General features: G+C 43.3%; 1 protein-coding gene across 2 annotated transcripts in view; it reads left to right on the top strand.

The window, feature by feature from the left end:
• The window catches only part of RFTN1 (raftlin, lipid raft linker 1), a 252,601-nt gene that overhangs the window by 215,783 nt on the left and 17,558 nt on the right, over nt 1-19,260 (top strand). For both annotated transcript variants that reach the window (XM_075586894.1, XM_075586893.1), the window contains exon 7: nt 12,976-13,091. In XM_075586894.1, the coding sequence (XP_075443009.1) occupies nt 12,976-13,091 (116 nt within the window). The remainder of the gene's footprint in view (nt 1-12,975; nt 13,092-19,260) is intronic.

Below are 19,260 nucleotides of genomic sequence, written 5' to 3'. Positions count from 1 at the left end.
TCACACCCTAGCAGGACCCCCACTCACAGACAGCACTCACAACCCACGCACCACCCGCCGCCTCACACCCTAGCAGGACCCCCACTCGCACACAGCACTCACAACCCACGCGCCACCCGCCGCCTCACACCCTAGCAGGACACACGACTCAGATTTTTACATCACTTATGGCACCATTACACATTATACATTGTACTGTGGTGTGGTTACAATAAACCATTTTTATACAACATCGTATTACATTTTCTTCCATCTTTCTTTTCAATATTATTATCCAACCTTTACAACAAACAGTCACCTATTGTTCCACGATTTATAAATAATACTACCTATTACGCATTTACATCCCGGGCAACGCCGGGTCTCTCAGCTAGTATATATATATAAAAAGCAGAAAATAGCCGTGTTAGTCTAGTTGCGATAGTGCAGAATAAATGAGTTCTGTCAGTATTAGGTGATACCTTTTTTGTTGGACTAGCAATTTATATCATAGGACAAGCTTTCGAGAGTGTCTCCTCTCTTCTTCAGGTCAGCAATACTGATATACACAGGAATCTATGGCTAAAACAGTATAGAGAGAGAAAAACCCCCCAAAAAAACAGATATGTACTGTAGATAAGGTAGGGTCATTTCTCACAGACAGACCATTCCATAAATGATTTAAAAATTCAAAATCCTCAATGGAATGTTAAACGCACCCAAGAACGGAAAACATTTGAACTCAGAATGATAAGACTCTTTGACACCAAAACCAAAGGACTTAATGCGGACATGGGTTTTCTCATACCCTATCAAAATTGTTTGTAATTATCCTGCTTGACTCTATTCTTATCCACACGTTCTCGTCCCCCGTTCCCCACAGCATCCCTCCCCCTCCACACCTTTCCTTGTCACCCTCCCCTGGCTTCAAACACTTTTCACACCCTACCTTATCTACAGTACATATCTGTTTTTTTTTTGTTTTTTTTTCTCTCTCTCTCTACACTGTTTTAGCCATAGATTCCTGTGTATATCAGTATTGCTTAACCTGAAGAAGAGAGGAGAACTCTTGAAAGCTTGTCCTATGACATAAGCTGTTAGTCCAATAAAAAAGGTATCCTTCCCAGAATCCCTTGCTGCAGTGGAAGTGTTTGTGTGCTGGGCGATAATGGTGAAAGACAGGGTTGCAAACCTGTCTAAGACATGCAAATGAATATACAGTAATATTTACTGTACAATATATATATATAAATATATAAAAGAAAAGAAAGATAATCAGCGCTAAAAAGCTGTACAAACAACAGTATTCCTAAACTAGTAGGAGATATTGATCATTACAAGTCCAGGTCAGTTGAAAAAGGGAAATAGGGTAGATGGCCCAAATAATTCCTGGGGTCTGAGCAGCTTCTGTGGAATTAACCAAGTTGCAGGGGATCTAAAAAAACAAAAAGCAGAAGCGCATGCCCCATAGTGTATTATCGTTTAATACATGTATTAGGTTGATGAAAACATTAAAAATGCTCACTCACAAAAAAGGTGCTAAAATCGCATAGTAGAAAAACCTGATAATGGGTAGGAATCTCTGCTCTGCTGTGACTGCAGGAACACACTGGAACCAGGATGATTCACCTCCCTGCTGCAGCCTCCAGTCTGGAGTCTCTACCAGGTTAACTCCTGAGGAAGTTGCATGCCAGTGACGAAACGCGTACAGCTGTTCTGATTGGTGGTTCAGTAGTGACGTCATTTGAAGCGCTGTGTCTAGCCCCCACTCCCAATCGCAGTTATTTTAAAAAGTTTTAGTGCTTAGAGTAGGGGGTAATTTAAGGGGTTTAGAGTAGGGTGTTAATTTAAGGGTTTTAGCAGTTAGGGTAGGGGGTTAATTTAAGGGGTTTAGGCTAAGGGCTTAGAGTATGGGGTTTTCGTGTAAGGCAACGTGGCCGGCGGGGCAAGTTGTGGCGAAGCACCGGTGGCCATTTGCTTGGGGAAAACAGTCCACGACCAAATGTCCAAGACCGGTCTGTACGAGTGCCCTCTATTCTTGGGTCAGACATGCATGGCAGAGTGATGCGGGGGCATGCATGGCAGAGTGATGCGGGGGCATGCATGGCAGAGTGATGCAGGGACATGCATGGCAGAGTGATGCAGGGACATGCAGAGCAGAGTGATGTGGGGACATGCATGACAGAGTGATGTGGGGACATGCATGACAGAGTGATGTGGGGACATGCATGACAGAGTGATGCGGGGGCATGCATAGCAGTGATGCGGGGGGCATGCATGGCAGAGTGATGCGGGGGCATGCATAGCAGTGATGCGGGACATGCATGGCAGAGTGATGTGGGGGCATGCATGACAGAGTGATGCGGGGGCATGCATGGCAGAGGGATACGGGGGCATGCATGGCAGAGTGATGCGGGGCATGCATGGCAGTGTGATGCGGGGGCATGTATGGCAGAGTGATGCGGGGGCATGCTTGGCAGAGTGATGCGGGGGCATACATAGCAGTGATGCGGGGGCATGCATGGCAGAGTGATGCGGGGGCATGCATGGCAGAGTGATGCAGGGACATGCATGGCAGAGTAATGCGGGGGCATGCATGGCAGAGTGATGCGGGGACATGCATGGCAGAGTGATGCGGGGACATGCATGGCAGAGTGATGCAGGGACATGCATGGCAGAGTAATGCGGGGACATGCATGGCAGTGATGTGGGGGCATGCATGGCAGAGTGATGCGGGGGCATGCATGGCAGAGTGATGCGGGGGCATGCATGGCAGAATGATGCGGGGACATGCATGGCAGAGTGATGCAGGGACATGCATGGCAGAGTGATGCGGGGACATGCATGGCAGAGTGATGCGGGGACATGCATAGCAGTGATGCAGGGACATGCATGGCAGAGTGATGGGGTGGCATGCATGGCAGAGTGATGCGGGGGCATGCATAGCAGTGATGCGGGGGCATGCATGGCAGAATGATGCGGGGGCATGCATAGCAGTGATGCAGGGACATGCATGGCAGAGTGATGGGGTGGCATGCATGGCAGAGTGATGCGGGGGCATGCATGGCAGAGTGATGCGGGGGCATGCATGGCAGAGTGATGCGGGGACATGCATAGCAGTGATGCAGGGACATGCATGGCAGAGTGATGGGGTGGCATGCATGGCAGAGTGATGCGGGGACATGCATAGCAGTGATGCAGGGACATGCATGGCAGAGTGATGGGGTGGCATGCATGGCAGAGTGATGCGGGGGCATGCTTAATTTCCCAGAGAACACATACTCAAGATTATAAGTATTTTCTTTGTGTGTTTGTAAGTTTTCTCTATTTGTGGCCACCCTATTACAGTGATCATTAGAATGTCATTAAAATGTTTCAAGCTGAGAGTTTTATTGCCTTACAGCATTTTGCAGTGTACAGATATAACATCCCTTATTACCCGTTAACACGAGTAAATGCACAAAATAACGTATTAAATAACACGCGTCTTATCTCCTTAATCATTGTTTTTAATAGCACTACTGTTAAATAATGCACCAGCGTTAAGGCAACGCAGTGCGTTAGCGGGTACAATAATGTGTGCTACTTCTGTATATAGGTCATATATCAATATGGTCAGTATAGGGCATACAATAGGTCTGACGTGTTTATTAGAACACATTCATTGGCACTGCATTCTTTTTTCCACATTCTCATTTATTTATTTATTCCTTTGGGCACATAGGCAAGAAAATATGCACTATTGCTTATTTTTAGATATTATCAACAGATGACAAAATAATTGCCTATTTTTTTTATTTAAAAAAAAAAAACCTAATCACCCCTTTCCTTTTTGGTATCAGCAGCATGATTATGGTATTGTGTTGGGCCCAACAACTTGATGATGCAAATTCAGCTGTTAATCTATCCAGTGCCAGTTCTGTCTGCTATAGGGATGAAAGCAATGCCTAGTGATTTCTGCAGTATATGGAACTCGGCTGCACCCGATGTCTTTGTTGTGGTGTCCAACCATGCTATGCAGCCTGCAGTAGGGCTGGGGAAATACGATTAGACACATGGGTAAAAATTGCCTGTAATAAGTGTTAGAAGTCTTAGCTCACATGACAGAATAGTGGCACCATTACACCTCGCAGCTTGAAAATTGATTTTGGGATTGTGACAGAAAAAAGCAGCATGTGTTTGCTTGTAATGCTGCTGACAGGTTTTTCATGGTACATTAAATATTGCATCCAAGCTTGTAAAACTCACCTCCCGAAAAAAATTATTTCTTTCCACTAAGATCCGTCGAGCAATAACCGGTGAGGCAATCATGTCTGATCATGATCTCTTTTTCATGCTGATTTCACCATTCCCCCCCCCCCCCCCCCCCATTTGTTTTGTTCTTTGTTTCTTAAATTTGAAATTCATTTATTTATGGGGACTGTTGCTTTTTGTGTTAAATCGTTTGGGAGTTGTGTGTGCCTGTCCAATACCTCTGGGGCCTCAGGTATTTCACTTCATAGAAATAGCTTTGCACAGTGGTTAAGGTGTTGGTCTTCATTAAACAAGCTTCTGTGTGTTTGATTCCTGCATTTACACTTGCTAAAGGACGCCCCATTATAACCCATTACCTCAGCTCACCCACGTGTAATTGGTTTTTAACAATATAATTGTTCCCGTCCTTCCCTTTGGAACTGGTATTCCAAAAATATTGGAAAAAAATGTAGTCAGCCTTCCACACCAGAGGCAGCTGCATCAACACCTCCGGAGTGTAATTGTCAAGAACTTTGGAGTTAAAAGATGCTGCAAGATATGTTATTTCTTATGTATAATGGGACCTCTGGTTAAGTACCCAACACTAATTGATTTGCAAAGAGTATGCAGAAAAAAAGGAGGTGTTAAGGACACCCCCTCCGCGACTGCCGACACCCTCCCCCTGCCGCAGATGTCCTTGTGTTCACACCCTGTCCACGGCCCTCCACGATTAGCCCGGCATAAATTGCCACCTGCCCCGGAACGGGCAGCTATCTACAAAGCTGTGTTACAGGGTGTGCTCAGTGTTACAGGTCTTATTAAGGTCTGCGGGGGTTATTTATTAAAGTGCCTTCTTCAGTATTAGGAGATCCCTTTTTTATTTGGATGAACAATTGATATTATCAGATAAGCTTTCGAGAGTCCTCTCTCTTCCTCAGGTCAAGCAAATACTGATTCAGAATTGCTTGACCCGAAGGAGAGAGAACTCTAGAAAGCTTCTCTTATAATATCAATTGTTCGTCCAAATAAAAAAGGGATCACCAAATACTGAAGTACTCATTTACTCTGCACTACTTAATTCATTATTAAAGTGCAAAAGAACGGTACCAGATTTATCAAAGGGAAAACTCCAGCTGTTTACAGTGGGATTCCCATTTGATACACGAAGTGCTGTTTTTTGCACTGGTTTTGGCCCAGTTTTATACCTGGGAGACTTCCGTTAACAGACCCCTTCGAGTCAAGGTAACACTGGTGCAATTATGAGGAATAGATCTGCAACAGATTTCTCAAATACAATAGTCACATTGCTGTGAATGAGATTTGTTTCTTTGGTACAGTACCTCACTTTCTTCTCTTATCAAAAATCACCGTCAAATGTGCAGTTTCGTAACCATGTCGTGCAGGCAGATCTGCAGCAGACTTGAATAAGCTCTGCCAAGGACAGTGATACAGAACTTGATAACCTAAATCTCCACTGTTTGATTTATCCGTGTCAAAGACCAATAACACATACGGTATGCTCTTGTGACTTTAAATTCACAATAATATGACATAATACACCATGTGGGGGTTCTCTGCAGAATTGTGGGCAGTGCAGTAACAGCGTTATGACTATTATCAGGAAATAAAGTCGCTTTGAATAATGAATTCGTAAATGTTCCAAGTATGTACATTTAAAGATGGTATCTTAAACAGGAAATTAGATGTAACGAGTCTGCGGATATATTATATGACTCCATTACCCTCTACGGTTGCGGCTTTAGAGCTGCTAAGAGGAAACCTATCTGTGCATGTTCTCTACGCTGCAAAATGGAATCAGTAATAAAACCAATGTATTGTTTCACGAAATGTACAAAATAACAGAATACAGGCAGGGGCACTGCAAACATAGGAACGTCTTCCCCGTGCTGCAGAAGAGCGCATCTTCATGACAAGGAATGGGGCTCAAATCTTCCCAAGCACAGGGAAGACGGCTTCATAGCATGTTGAATAAGGGAAATCCAGAGATAATGTGTTGACGTTGTTAAAGTTGCTCTCTGATGAAGCAGTAATTGGCCATGGCTGGAGGTGCAGTAGAATATGATCTACTCTCAGGAGCAGGGCCCTCATTACCTTCTATATCTGTTTGCGCTCGTCTGTCCTAATTTGTAGGTCGTTCAATTTATGTCGTTGATGTACCCCCATCGTACCGCGCTGAGGAATATGTTGGTGCTTTGCAAATAAACGATAATAATAATAATAATGATTACATTGTTGTACTGATGTTGTTCTGCTGGAGCCCTGCTGCATAGGCTGAGATTAAAACGTAGGTGTAATCTCTCACAGAGAAACTAGGGGTGAGTGTCCCGTTTCATTATTTGCCTACTGACTTATTTTGGCTTGAAACAGAAAGAAATATAAAATAGTTACCATTAAAAAGGCTATCTAGTGAGAAATGCAAACGGAGACAGACACTTCCTACAGTCCTAATAGGGAGACGGGCTAATGTTGATATACAGCGTGTCCTAAATGTAGAGAGGAAAATTCCAATTCAGAAGAACACAGATCTTCTTTGACTTGTTATGAGATGAAGTAATCTCTGGACAAATTCATTCATGGGACTTCCAATCAGCAGTATAGATGAACTGTTTGATATCAAATAAGAAGAAAAACAGATTGTATCTAGAACAAGCGGCCTCATTCCAAGAGAGTAGAATATTAACCCCTTAGTACTAACATGATCGCTCTAGTGCAAGTGCATTGTAAGCCTGTAAAATGAGCTGTTTGCTGATGTACCTTACATGTTATTATAGCTGAAACATTTCCAGTGCTTTTTGACTTTTGGTACAGGGGTGCGCAAACTTTCTGCGCGCACCCCCCTGCCTGCTCTGCCCCAGTGCTCGCGCCCCCCTTACCTAGGAACCGGCGTCAAATGATGCCACGGGGTCATGTGACGTCACGTGACCCCCCATTGCCATGGCGACGCGTCGCCCGAAACCAAAGTAAGTCAGTTACAGAGGCCTCGCGCGTTTCCCGGCATTTATTTTAAATGCTTTGGGGAAGAGCGCGAGGCCTCTGTAATCGCCGCGCCCCCAGTTTGCGCAGTCCTGATATAGTACGTTCCTCCAGAAGTCTGCAGAATCCACTGCAGAAGTCTGTGATCACCAACCTCAACAATAAAATACATCCAAAGCCAACATGCGAAAAGAATAACCCTTCAGGGGGCTTTGTGTTTCCCCCGCTGCAAAAGTTTACAAGGCGCCGGCTCTAGAAGCGCAGCCTGAAGACAACGGAAGGAATGTGTAAAAGTGTGTGATACCCATTGAGTACTTTCTTTGTACTGTTTTAACAAAGTAACTGAAAATAAATATGTTATATAGCTGACAATGTACAGTACATAGAACTTTGCAGGCGTAATGAGTTCTCCTGCACGAAAGAGCTTACTGTTTAATTTCGGTGCCTGTGTTATTGAGAAATGAAACGACAAGGACACTGAGATTCAGACTGGATGCACCACTGTAATAGGTTCTCAAGGGCCACCAACAGGTCAGGTTTTAAGGATATCCCTGCTTCAGCGCAGGTGGCTCAGTCACTGATTGAGCCACCTGCGCTGAAGCAGGGATATCCTTTAGACCTGACCTGTTGGTGGCCCTTGAGGACTGGAGTAGGTCACCCCTTTCACCAAACCGTCTAGAGACTTCTTTACATAACCCCCTTACAATCTAAAGCTACATCAAAGGCCCCAAGTTAATAATATTAGCATCACCATGAAAACCTCTGATTATTGAGTATTATAGCGTTGGCCATTTTTGTTAATTTTCCATAGCTTATCATTTGCATCACACTTTCATTTATTTTATTTTTTTTAAAAAGCCAAGAAACTGATTTTGGAAATGAGAAATACACAGTCAAGGGTGCGTTTTTCTAAATAAAGCATCTATTTTTAATCCAGTATGGGGAACTGAGACTTCAGCCAGTCGAAACAGTAGCCTAGAATACTCCACTTATCACCCACTTCAAGGCCTACAAATGGCAGACAGTCAGGCATGACCGCTGGGTTATTAAATATTGACAAGTCTTCTTTCCTTCCATGTCTCGCTGCACCTGCACTTTTGAGAGCATTTTGAGATCTTAAAGGGCCATAGCTCGTTTTAGGTGAAATCCAATTTACTCCCTACAACTGGGGAGCGCAAACTTTTGCAGCTGCGCCCCCCTGTCTTCCCTCCGCTGGTGCTCGTGCCCCCCTCCCTTACCTTGACGTCAAATGACGTCGCGGGATCACGTGATGCATGTGACGTCACATGACGCCACGTTGCCATGGACACGTGTGACGCTGGCAGAGTCAAGGTAAGTAATAGCGTTGCAGAGGCCTCACGCGATCCCCCGGCATTTAATTTGAATGCCTCGGGGAAGAGCGCTGGGCCCCCGCAACGGCCCACGGCCCCCCAGAAAAATCTCCCGGACCCCCACTTTGCACACCGCTACCCTACAACACGTCAAGTTTAAGGCAAGACTATGGTGGAAAAGGCATGGTACAATTTCTCTTAACCCTTTTGCTGCCAGAGGGAAGAGCAAAGTAATGTATTACTTGTACCTTTACCAGCAAATGGGTTTGACTTTGGACACAGAGGGGTAGATTCTCAGACCTCCATTAAATACTTATGTTAACTAACGTTAATTTACCGTTAAAGCTTCAAAGCTCATAAACGAGATTTTAAGTGCCGTGTTTAGGTAAAGATGGCCTCCAGTTGACTTTAACGGATATTAGTTCTAATGATATGCAAAGAGGTGAGGACCATCTCAATGCATATCCACAGCAGTCCGTTAAAGGCTGTAAAGACGAGGTACAACAAATAAAACAACATTCTTTAAAGGTTTTTTTTTAGGTCAACCTGGAAGCACCTAATGCCAGGTACCAGACAATTATTTAGCCTTCTCCATGGTTCTGAAATGGGCCACTTTGGCTTTCTATATGGCCTTAGCAATATAAGAAGTCAAAGGGAATACCCTGGACTAGAACTAATAATGTATCATGGCCACTAAAGGTCACCAAGGGGTAAATACAAAAACCCTAACTACCTTACTACCCATTGTATATCATACATGGGGTTACCCCCCGACTCCCTGTAACTCCCCAGGCCGGCCTAACCTCCCACCCCTGGGAATTTACCACCTTAATTCACCCCCCAACAAAACAACCTCCTTACAGTAATGGCCCAAGGCCTATTAGCCAGATATGGTTAATAGGGATTTGGGCCATAGAATACATAAAATACATGACAAAGAAATATATGTAAAAAACACACCATATAAAAACTTATATTTTAATCAAGGGGTGCGCAAACTGGGGGTGCGGGATTTTGTTGGGGGGGCGCGGAGGTTGCAGCGGCCCCGCGCTCTTCCCCAAGGCATTTAAGTCCGTACGAGGCCTCTGCAACCTCAATTTACTGGGGATCTGTAGTCTTATGGATGCGTCGCCATGGCAACGTAGCGGCAAATGACGCCGTGGGTTCATGTGACGTACGCATCGCCATGGTAATGCGGGACAAATGATGCTGCGGGGTCACGTGACATGACCCTGCGGCGTCATTTGACGCCAGACATAGAAAGGGGGGGGGGGCGAGCAGCGGGGCTGTCACACAGGGGGGGCGCAGCTCCAAAACTTTGCGCGTCCCTGTTTTAATCCATTGATCATCATTGTGGCTACCTAGGCCCTCAACGGGGGCCTAGATAACCACAATGTACACCGTAAATAAATAAATGTATTACTTACCCCTGCCGGGATGAAGGCCATCCTCCTCATCCTCAGGGGCACTGAAACATACATCCAATTCGTTTTTTTCCCCTTTTCCTTTTTTCCCCCACACCCCTCACTGTGAGACATTATTACCCATTACATTGTATTTGCTCTAATTCCGGTTTACATATGGTAATATTAAAATTATTTACTATTCTGACCTTTTGCATTCAGTACATCATTTAGCTGTCAGACAGTGAGTGGCGGTACTTTGATAGCAGTGTTATTATCAGTAGAGGGGAAAAAGGGTCCCCTATGTTCCGTGCACCCTGCATACGTACTTTTTTGCTGTAATCAGTGTGCTGTCTATCATCTTTAGATATATACATCCAATAAAGGGCCGATGCCCAACCATCATTTTAAAAAACAATCCAAGCCTAAATGGCCAATAAAAAATTATTTTCAGGCAAAAGTGAGTGGACCACATGGTGCACCAACCAATCAGATTGGTTGATGTACCATGCGACTGGTCTTCTGCGACTTCCTAGGCAATTTCAGGAACAATCATAATTAGCGCAAAAGTCACTTCTGTGGATCTACCCCATAGGCTGCTAAGCTTTAGCCGGCCTTATCACCCATTAATATATATATAGGCATTAAAGCGTGCAAAAGCTTAGCACCCTTTGGTGAATCTGGGCCATACTGTGCTTCGAAAATAGTTGCAAAGGGAGAATGACAGTTCTGCTTCACTTTTATATTGGTAAACACGCTCTATTGTGCTGTTGTAAAGAAATATGCAGTGCAGATTGCAAATGTGACTGCAGAAAGTTGACGTTGGCAGTAAAGTACACGTTCTTAGAGTTTTGCACGGCAGGGCTTTATTCTTCCCGAGGTTAGCATTTTCTTTCAGCTTCATTCGAAGGCACAAGGATGCTGGTGCTTACTAGACCATAAAATGTGAATTTCTTTTACCCATACTCATCGTATAAATCAAAATACAGAACATTAAAGTGGCATTTAGCCCACAGAACAGCATTAAATATTTATGGACACCAGTGAAAACAGCTTTTGTTACCCACAGTAGGGGAGCATCTTTACCTTAATAACAAATTCAGTGATAATGGACCCGTTCTTTAAAAGTGGGAGGGTAGTTCAGCCACTATGTCCTGGAGAGATCTCTCAAGAATATGTAGGAGGTGTACGAGATTGGAAGGTGAAAAGGGCACGTTGGAGGAGACCAGATGAACAAAATAAGAAACCTTGTTTTATGAGGTTGGTGTGTTTGCTTGACATGTTTTTAATGAGAGAGCATTGTTTGCCTGCTGTTCTGAACTTGTGCGAGGAAGATTGGATTTTCTGGGAGCTGATCAAGTCCAACCATAGCTCAGGTAACGGCACTAGAAAGACTGTGCATTAGCTGAATGGATGGAATTCATTTTTTTTATATCACATATTTGCAAACAATTCAGCTCTCACTTAGGCTGCGCTTATAGTGACGGCGACGCGACCGTCGCATCAAAACAAATGGATTGTCGCTGTTGGCGGCGCTTATAATGCACGCGACGGAGCAACAGTGCTACCAAAAATCTGGTAGTCACAGTTATTTGATTTTTTCGGCGACGGTCTCCCCTTGCGGCCAATCGGGAGCTTCTCCGTCCCTCTGCCCTCCCCCTTTATGACGTCGCTGGGCTTGTAGCCAGAGACGTCGCCTAAATTTGAAATATAACTATCGCAATGGTGACGTCATCGGTCGCGTCGCCGTCACTAAGTCTCCATGATCTGGAGTCAGTCACTTATTTTTAGCATTAGCACTCTCCTAGACATCAGTGGAGCCTCACTAATAGAAGACAGAATTTTCCATTAAAATGCAATATTTTATGTTGCCTGGGACCCCCAGATCTTACGGATTTGGGTCCTTGGAGGTTGACATGTCTGAATCTGGTTAGAATGTGACGATAATAAGTTAAAAAGTTAGTTTTACCAAAAAGGAAATATGTGCGAAGCTTATGTGCAAAGATAAGGCCTCTCCTTTATCTGCTGTGTAGCACTATGTAGTATGCAGCTGAAAATGCCATTTAAAAAAATAAATCTTTTTAGTGCTGCCGTGCGGCAATATTTCAATTATTGGTTCATGTTCCACAACCTAACCCATTTGCCCTCCAGTGCCGCCCCATTATCTTTGTGATTTCATCTTTAGCGTGCATTGATAAAAGAGGAGCCATTAAAAGAGTGGTGAGATTGTTAGTGAACTAGACTGGTAATGATAAAGTCATGCATGCTGTCTGGCCGAAAAGGCTTAAGGGTTAGGACAATAAATTGGTAATTGTCTTGCTCAAATGTTAACATGTTTGGATGCTCGGTCATCATATTTCCCCCAGTTTTCACAAAGATTTCCTTGTCTGATATTTGGACAAAAATCCAGAAGTCAAAAAGGAATTTGAGTGTAGATATTTTCACGGCCCATTTCAGTTATTCCAGCTGATAGTCCTATCGTGTGTGCATCTCGGTAGGCGTAAATTCTGTACTCTTATTATAGCCACTTCCGTCCATCAAAGTCGGTTTCCACTGTCCAGTGAGACTATGGTAACATTATTGTACATCCCACCGAAGCGCCCTTCAATGGGGAATTTCATCCCACTCGGAAGCTACGGCAGATCTGGAATAAGTCCCCGAGTGCCATTCAATTTGTATTGCTCTATCCACAAATTCCTCCTGATTTACACCCCTAAGACTGGGCTTTACTTTTACACGCTCCCTTATACTGCAGTCTTTAAGTGTATGGTTCGGGTTTACAACTAAAGATGATGGATACATATTTATTTACAGCCTTGAATGGGGCAGCCCCACTAATTGTACAGTACTTCAATTGTAACTGGTGGATGTTTTTTTTTTACATTTCTTTAAGCAATTGCTCACATTTAATCTCTCAAATACAGATTGTCACTGTCATTGGTGCACTTTGGCCAAAGAAATGACTGCATCTATACGGCTTGTTTGCTAGGACACTGTACACTGTATTGACTCATCAACGCTTTGTTTTTCCACAGATATCTCATCAGAGTTTACAGATGGCGTGTTTATTTTTGAAGACTTCCCAGAACAAGATGTCAAATCTATAAGGCGTTATGATGCTATTGTCGTAGAACAGTGGACAGTGCTGGAAGTAAGTGTCAGTTACCGCTTCAACATATTGAAGGTGTAGGAGTAACAAGATAGAAAGAAATGTACTCTGGTTGTAGTACTAGTCAATTGGTCCAACAAAATATCCCACATTACGGGTGGGTTTTATTTGGGGGGGGGGGTGCATTTTGTGACATTTCTGTAACATGCTTTAATTCGGATCGAATCACTGTAACCTTGCAATAGCCACATCATTCTGTTCTCAGGTCGCAGGTCCTTCTACTCATAAGATGATTGCCATATACAACCTATATTCTGTGGTATTTCCTATTTTGGTAGAGTAGAGAAGGTGGTTTCATGTGTCCCCCTTAAATGTGGATTTTTAAGGCCTTTAAATGAATGCCCCACTAACTTGCCCTTCTACTACAAACTTGCCCTTCTACTCCGCAAATGGCCTCACTTAACTTACTACAGGGTGTTACTTGTTGTACTTCACTTATATCTGGAATAAGTGCCATGGGAACCCAAAGGTAAAATAACAAATCCCTCCTTTATGTTTGCACCACAGTTTGGCTTTTAATATTCATTTTTCTTTGTGGTTTACTGAGAAAGAACGCTAGTGATACGGTCATGAAATGTACAAGCAGGTGTTGTGAGGGCATGTGCAAGGTTCCTGTTGTGGTAAAGTATGTCTGAGCAAACATGATAGGGTCAACAGTATGTATCAAGGGGTGTAGGAAAGTCTCCGCGTGCAAAGGCACTGACTGAAGCAGGGGAGCCTGGTTCCAAACCTGAGCAAATCACTTTATCTCCCTGTGCCTCAGGCATCAAAATTAGTTTGTAAGCTCCACAGGGCAGCGACACCTTCTGCCTGCAATATTTTTTATACGACGCTGTATACACTGTCAGCGCTGTAGAAGAGAAATGTATGATTATGATTAAGTAAAAAGTGTTGCAATTCTTGGGCAAAACAATTGCCCCATATGTATCATAGAATGCAACTTAATAATAATAATACTAATAAGAACTTTATTTCATTTAGCGCTTTTTTTTCCAATGGGACTCAAAGCGCTTCACAATGACAGTTCAATGCACGGTACAATTACAGCATAGAGCACGGTACGCAGCACATAGGACTTTTTACAGACACATACCCTGCCCAGAGGGACTTACAATCTATGTTATTGGTGACTGAGGCACATGGAGATAAAGTGACTTATCCAAGGTCACAAGGAGCCGACACCGGGAATTGAACCCTGCTACAACCAGTCGATGTCTTTACTCACTGAGCCGCTCCTTCTCAATTTTCATTTTAATAGAACTTTTTATTTGATACATCTAGTGCAGTAACTTTGCACTACGTCTCAATTATTTAATCTCAATTTAGCCACTATTTAATATTATTACTATTTCTACATTAATACCAGAAGCAAAATTCTTTATTTAACTACGTTTTGTCAAGAACCCTCGGTTTAAAAAAAAATCTGTGAATGGTTTTATGCTAAAATAATGCAATAATATGTCTAGACAAGAAAAAAAAAACGTGTTCAGTCTATCTTCGGGTAGCTCTCTTCCTGTTTAGTAGCACTTGCAACGCTTTTCTCACAAGCTAAATGTTTAATTACTGCAGCTAACAGTTAAGATTGTTGTATAATTATAGTTAAGTAGAACGAGCACACAAGACTGTTCTGTGGAACTTAATGGAAGGCATTATTTATACATAGCACCATTGTTGCATTCTAAATCCAGCCCAGGTTGGGTTCAGTTGTGTGAAGTGAGGGACACTATTTCTGAATTAGGCAGGTGGATATCTGACAGTTGTGAGTGTTTATAGTAGATGTAAAGGATCATTCCAGGTGGATTGTTTATTTTTTTGTTTTAATATATGAAATGTGTAAGGAGAACAGATCACCTATCTTCCCTCAAAACACTCACAGTGGCAATACGTACCCGTCACATTAATCTTAAACACTCACAAAATGACAACTACATTTGTACAATTCTAGTTAAAACCACAGTGTGTAAATAAGAAATAGTTAAAATCCTGGTACTTGCAGTAGCTGTGTGTAGTGAATCAATAGAGGGTATATAGACACCTTTAAAGTCACACAATAATAATGCCACCAGTCCAATCAATACTTTATTGGTAGAAACATTCAACACTGGGGACTCTTTCAACTCTAATTAAGTACACTTAGCAGCAGAATGAATAGAGAGGTAATTGAATGATATGTTCCCTTGCTATTTATATGTACACCAGCTCTGTTATTATAAGAATACTGTACTGTATATTAACATTGATTGGACTGGTGGCATTATTATTGAGTGACTCTATTAAGGTATCTATATAACCTCTATTGATTCACTACACACTAGCTATCACACGTACTGTATCAGGCTTTTAACTATTTCTTATTTACACACTGTGGTTTTAACTAGAATTATTAACATTTCGTTTTCATTTTGTGATTATTAAAGGTTAACGTGACACTTCTACCTTTAATATTTACCACTTTGGGGCCCTGAGTGCAGATATAGCAGTGATCTTGTCTCCAGTCACCTGCTGCGCACCGTTCTAAAACTGTAGGCTGAGCAAGGGTGCTTCTTTACCCTTGTTTTAATATCGGCAGCATTTCATTACCTCTATGGAAAAGTAATTACCTAAGCTGCCAATTGCGAAGATCAAGCTTCCTGGGTTCACATTATAACTGCCCTTGAATCTATCCAGGAGTCAGTGGAACGCAACAACTACAATATAACCTTATATTACTATGGGTAACATTGTGACAGAAGTGAAAGCTCTGACAATAGACAGTCTCCTGCTGGGAACACTGCAAGAGATCTGTTTGTGATCATGTGCTCTCAAAGCTCTTGCACTGCTGGGGAGAGAGGAGGGCTCAAAAAGAGGTGTGCCAGAGCCTGCTATAGCAACCAAAGGATGCTCGGTACATGACAATTCATTAAAAATTGCATTAAGAGTTGAAAATACAAATAAAAAAAATACAGTATTATCTAATACTACAGAACTGTTTTATAAAAAAAAGCAAAAAAAGTATTATGTCTGCATTGCTCCTGTGAATAAGCTACACACTAATTTCATTTGCATATAGTTTACTTAGCAAAGCTATAAGTTTGGTTCAGAGTTGTTTTTGTAAACCAGGGAGTTGCTGCTGTAAGCCTGATTGCTGGCTCTGACACTTGAGTCTGGGTTAATGCGGATAAGCTGTCGATCAATGCAAAACCCTGATGTCTTTGATATGTCATGCAACTCTCATCTCAAAGTCTCATCTGATTTTTAAAAGCTTTGCAAGCCCTTCCTGTAATGAGGAGTGTGATGCGCAGCTACTGGTTGAATGTCTAAACATCTTTACACATACATATATTTTTGTTACCCTCAGCCTAATGCATAAATACCACCAGTTTTAGCAAATATATATATAAAAAAAATCCTACTAAAAACAATATTGTTTGTTTTTTTGCATCTACATTGCATGTGTTTTTTAAATCATAGACACTTGGAGAATAGTGCCCTGTATCACCTATCACAGTGTGTTTCAACAGAGGTTCGGCTGGGTATCCCTAAAAGTTTCCCTGCAATTTTCAGGTAATTTGAAAATTGTACCAAATACAGAAGAATTTACAATGCATCAGATCTCAGACGCGGTATTACAGAGGGTTGGGGTTTCTTACAATGTATCTGATCTCAGACACATTATTAGAGAGGGTTGGGGTTCCTTACAATGCAACTGATCTCAGACACATTATTAGAGAGGGTTGGGGTTCCTTACAATGCATCTGATCTCAGACACATTATTAGAGAGGGTTGGGGTTCCTTAAAATGCATCTGATCTCAGACACGCTATTTGAGAGGGTTGAGGTTCCTTACAATGCATCAGATCTCAGACGCACTATTAGAGAGGGTTGGGGTTCCTTACAATGCATCTGATCTCAGACGCGCTATTAGAGAGGGTTGGGGTTCCTTACAATGCATCTGATCTCAGACGCGATATTAGAGAGGGTTGGGGTTCCTTAAAATGCATCTGATCTCAGACACGCTATTTGAGAGGGTTGAGGTTCCTTACAATGCATCAGATCTCAGACGCACTATTAGAGAGGGTTGGGGTTCCTTACAATGTATCTGATCTCAGACGCGCTATTAGAGAGGGTTGGGGTTCCTTACAATGCATCTGATCTCAGACGCGATATTAGAGAGGGTTGGGGTTCCTTACAATGCATCTGATCTCAGACACATTATTAGAGAGGGTTGGGGTTCCTTAAAATGCATCTGATCTCAGACATGCTATTTGAGAGGGTTGAGGTTCCTTACAATGCATCAGATCTCAGACGCACTATTAGAGAGGGTTGGGGTTCCTTACAATGCATCTGATCTCAGACGCGCTATTAGAGAGGGTTGGGTCCCACAGAATTTTCACAATATAAATATGGGGTTCCTTAACAAAAAAAAAGAGCTTTAGCATCATGACAATTATGTAACAAATACACTTTTAAATAATGTTTCAAGTGAGGAGAACACAGAACTCAACTGGACAAGTTTGGTGAGCTGTACTAACCCCATTGCTGTCTGATGGGGAAGCAACATACAGTGGCTGCCACCGCGGGAATTTAAAAACCGTGGAGGCGCGCGGCTTCTTTTCGGCCGGTTTCCCGCTCCTCGGGCGCTTTCAATGATAAGCGCCATTAGCGCTTATCTGTTGACGCGGCCGCCGCGCGGGAAACTCCGTTCAAATCGGAAAAAATCCCCGCATTTAACCGGGACAGTATTACTCTGCAATCCATCGCAGCCCCCTGTTCTAGGAATTATTTTGACATGATTGTTTCAGAACGAAGGTCCCTGGCCATGATACTGTATATGGGAATTCCCCTCCATCATTGGCCAGCACCAAATTGTTACTTCCAGAAAGTGTTGGGACATCAGCACTACATGTCTTCTGAGCTTGGTGGGTGTTTGGTGGTTAGATTGGCAAAATCCTGCTCTGTGTTGGCTTTGGTTTGTTTAGAAAATATATGTGTATGCTTGAACAGTTATGCGAGCTAAAGTTTTTTTTAAAGTTTCTGAAACACAGCAGCGATGTACAAAATAAATATTAAAAGGCATGTCATTGATAATTCATCAGCTGTCATTCAGTGATACTTGATTTGCGAAATACATGAAGACACCCAGTGAGTGTTCGTGCAAAGTTTCTGTTTGCAGAGATAGGAAACTAGGCAGTTTTGTGAGAATGTGGTTTCAAAAAGTAACAGACAGGATGTAATAGTTCTCTCATATATAACCATTTCCTTCCAGAGGCAGCAAAAATAATGGGTCAGTGCAAATGGCTGTAGGGCGGTTAGCGAGGAAGTGCTGCTCACCTTTGTTGCTTTAAGCACAGAAATGTCAGCACACATTATTTCCACCCCACACTGTCAGTTCTAGTATCACATCTGCCCAGGGCTAGGGCCCTAAAATAAAAAAAAATTGTGCAGAAACTCTCTTTTTTTGGCACAACACCATCTTAAACCTACCAATTTTTTTCAAATGCCCTTGTTTTAATTTTCACAGAATAATCTGAATATTGCAGGATTACACATGATCCTCTCCTAACCTGCTTCTCCTCGCGTGCTCCTCTCCTAACCTGCTTCTCCCCGCGTGCTCCTCTCCTATCCTGCTTCTCCTCGCGTGCTCCTCTCCTAACCTGCTTCTCCTCGCGTGCTCCTCTCCTAACCTGCTTCTCCCCGCGTGCTCCTCTCCTAACCTGCTTCTCCTCGCGTGCTCCTCTCCTAACCTGCTTCTCCCCGCGTGCTCCTCTCCTAACCTGCTTCTCCTCGCGTGCTCCTCTCCTAACCTGCTTCTCCCCGCGTGCTCTTCTCCTAACCTGCTTCTCCCCGCGTGCTCTTCTCCTAACCTGCTTCTCCTCGCGTGCTCCTCTCCAACCTGCTTCTCCCCGCGTGCTCCTCTCCTAACCTGCTTCTCCCCGCGTGCTCCTCTCCTAACCTGCTTCTCCTCGCGTGCTCCTCTCCAACCTGCTTCTCCCCGCGTGCTCCTCTCCTAACCTGCTTCTCCTCGCGTGCTCCTCTCCAACCTGCTTCTCCCCGCGTGCTCCTCTCCTAACCTGCTTCTCCTCGTGTGCTCCTCTCCAACCTGCTTCTCCCCGCGTGCTCATCTCCTAACCTGCTTCTCCTCGCGTGCTCCTCTCCTCACCAACTTCTCCTGA

This window comes from Ascaphus truei, chromosome 2, assembly GCF_040206685.1.
Source record: "Ascaphus truei isolate aAscTru1 chromosome 2, aAscTru1.hap1, whole genome shotgun sequence".
In the NCBI taxonomy this organism is placed as follows: Eukaryota; Metazoa; Chordata; class Amphibia; order Anura; family Ascaphidae; genus Ascaphus; species Ascaphus truei.
This window is presented reverse-complemented; position numbering and strand designations above follow the sequence as displayed.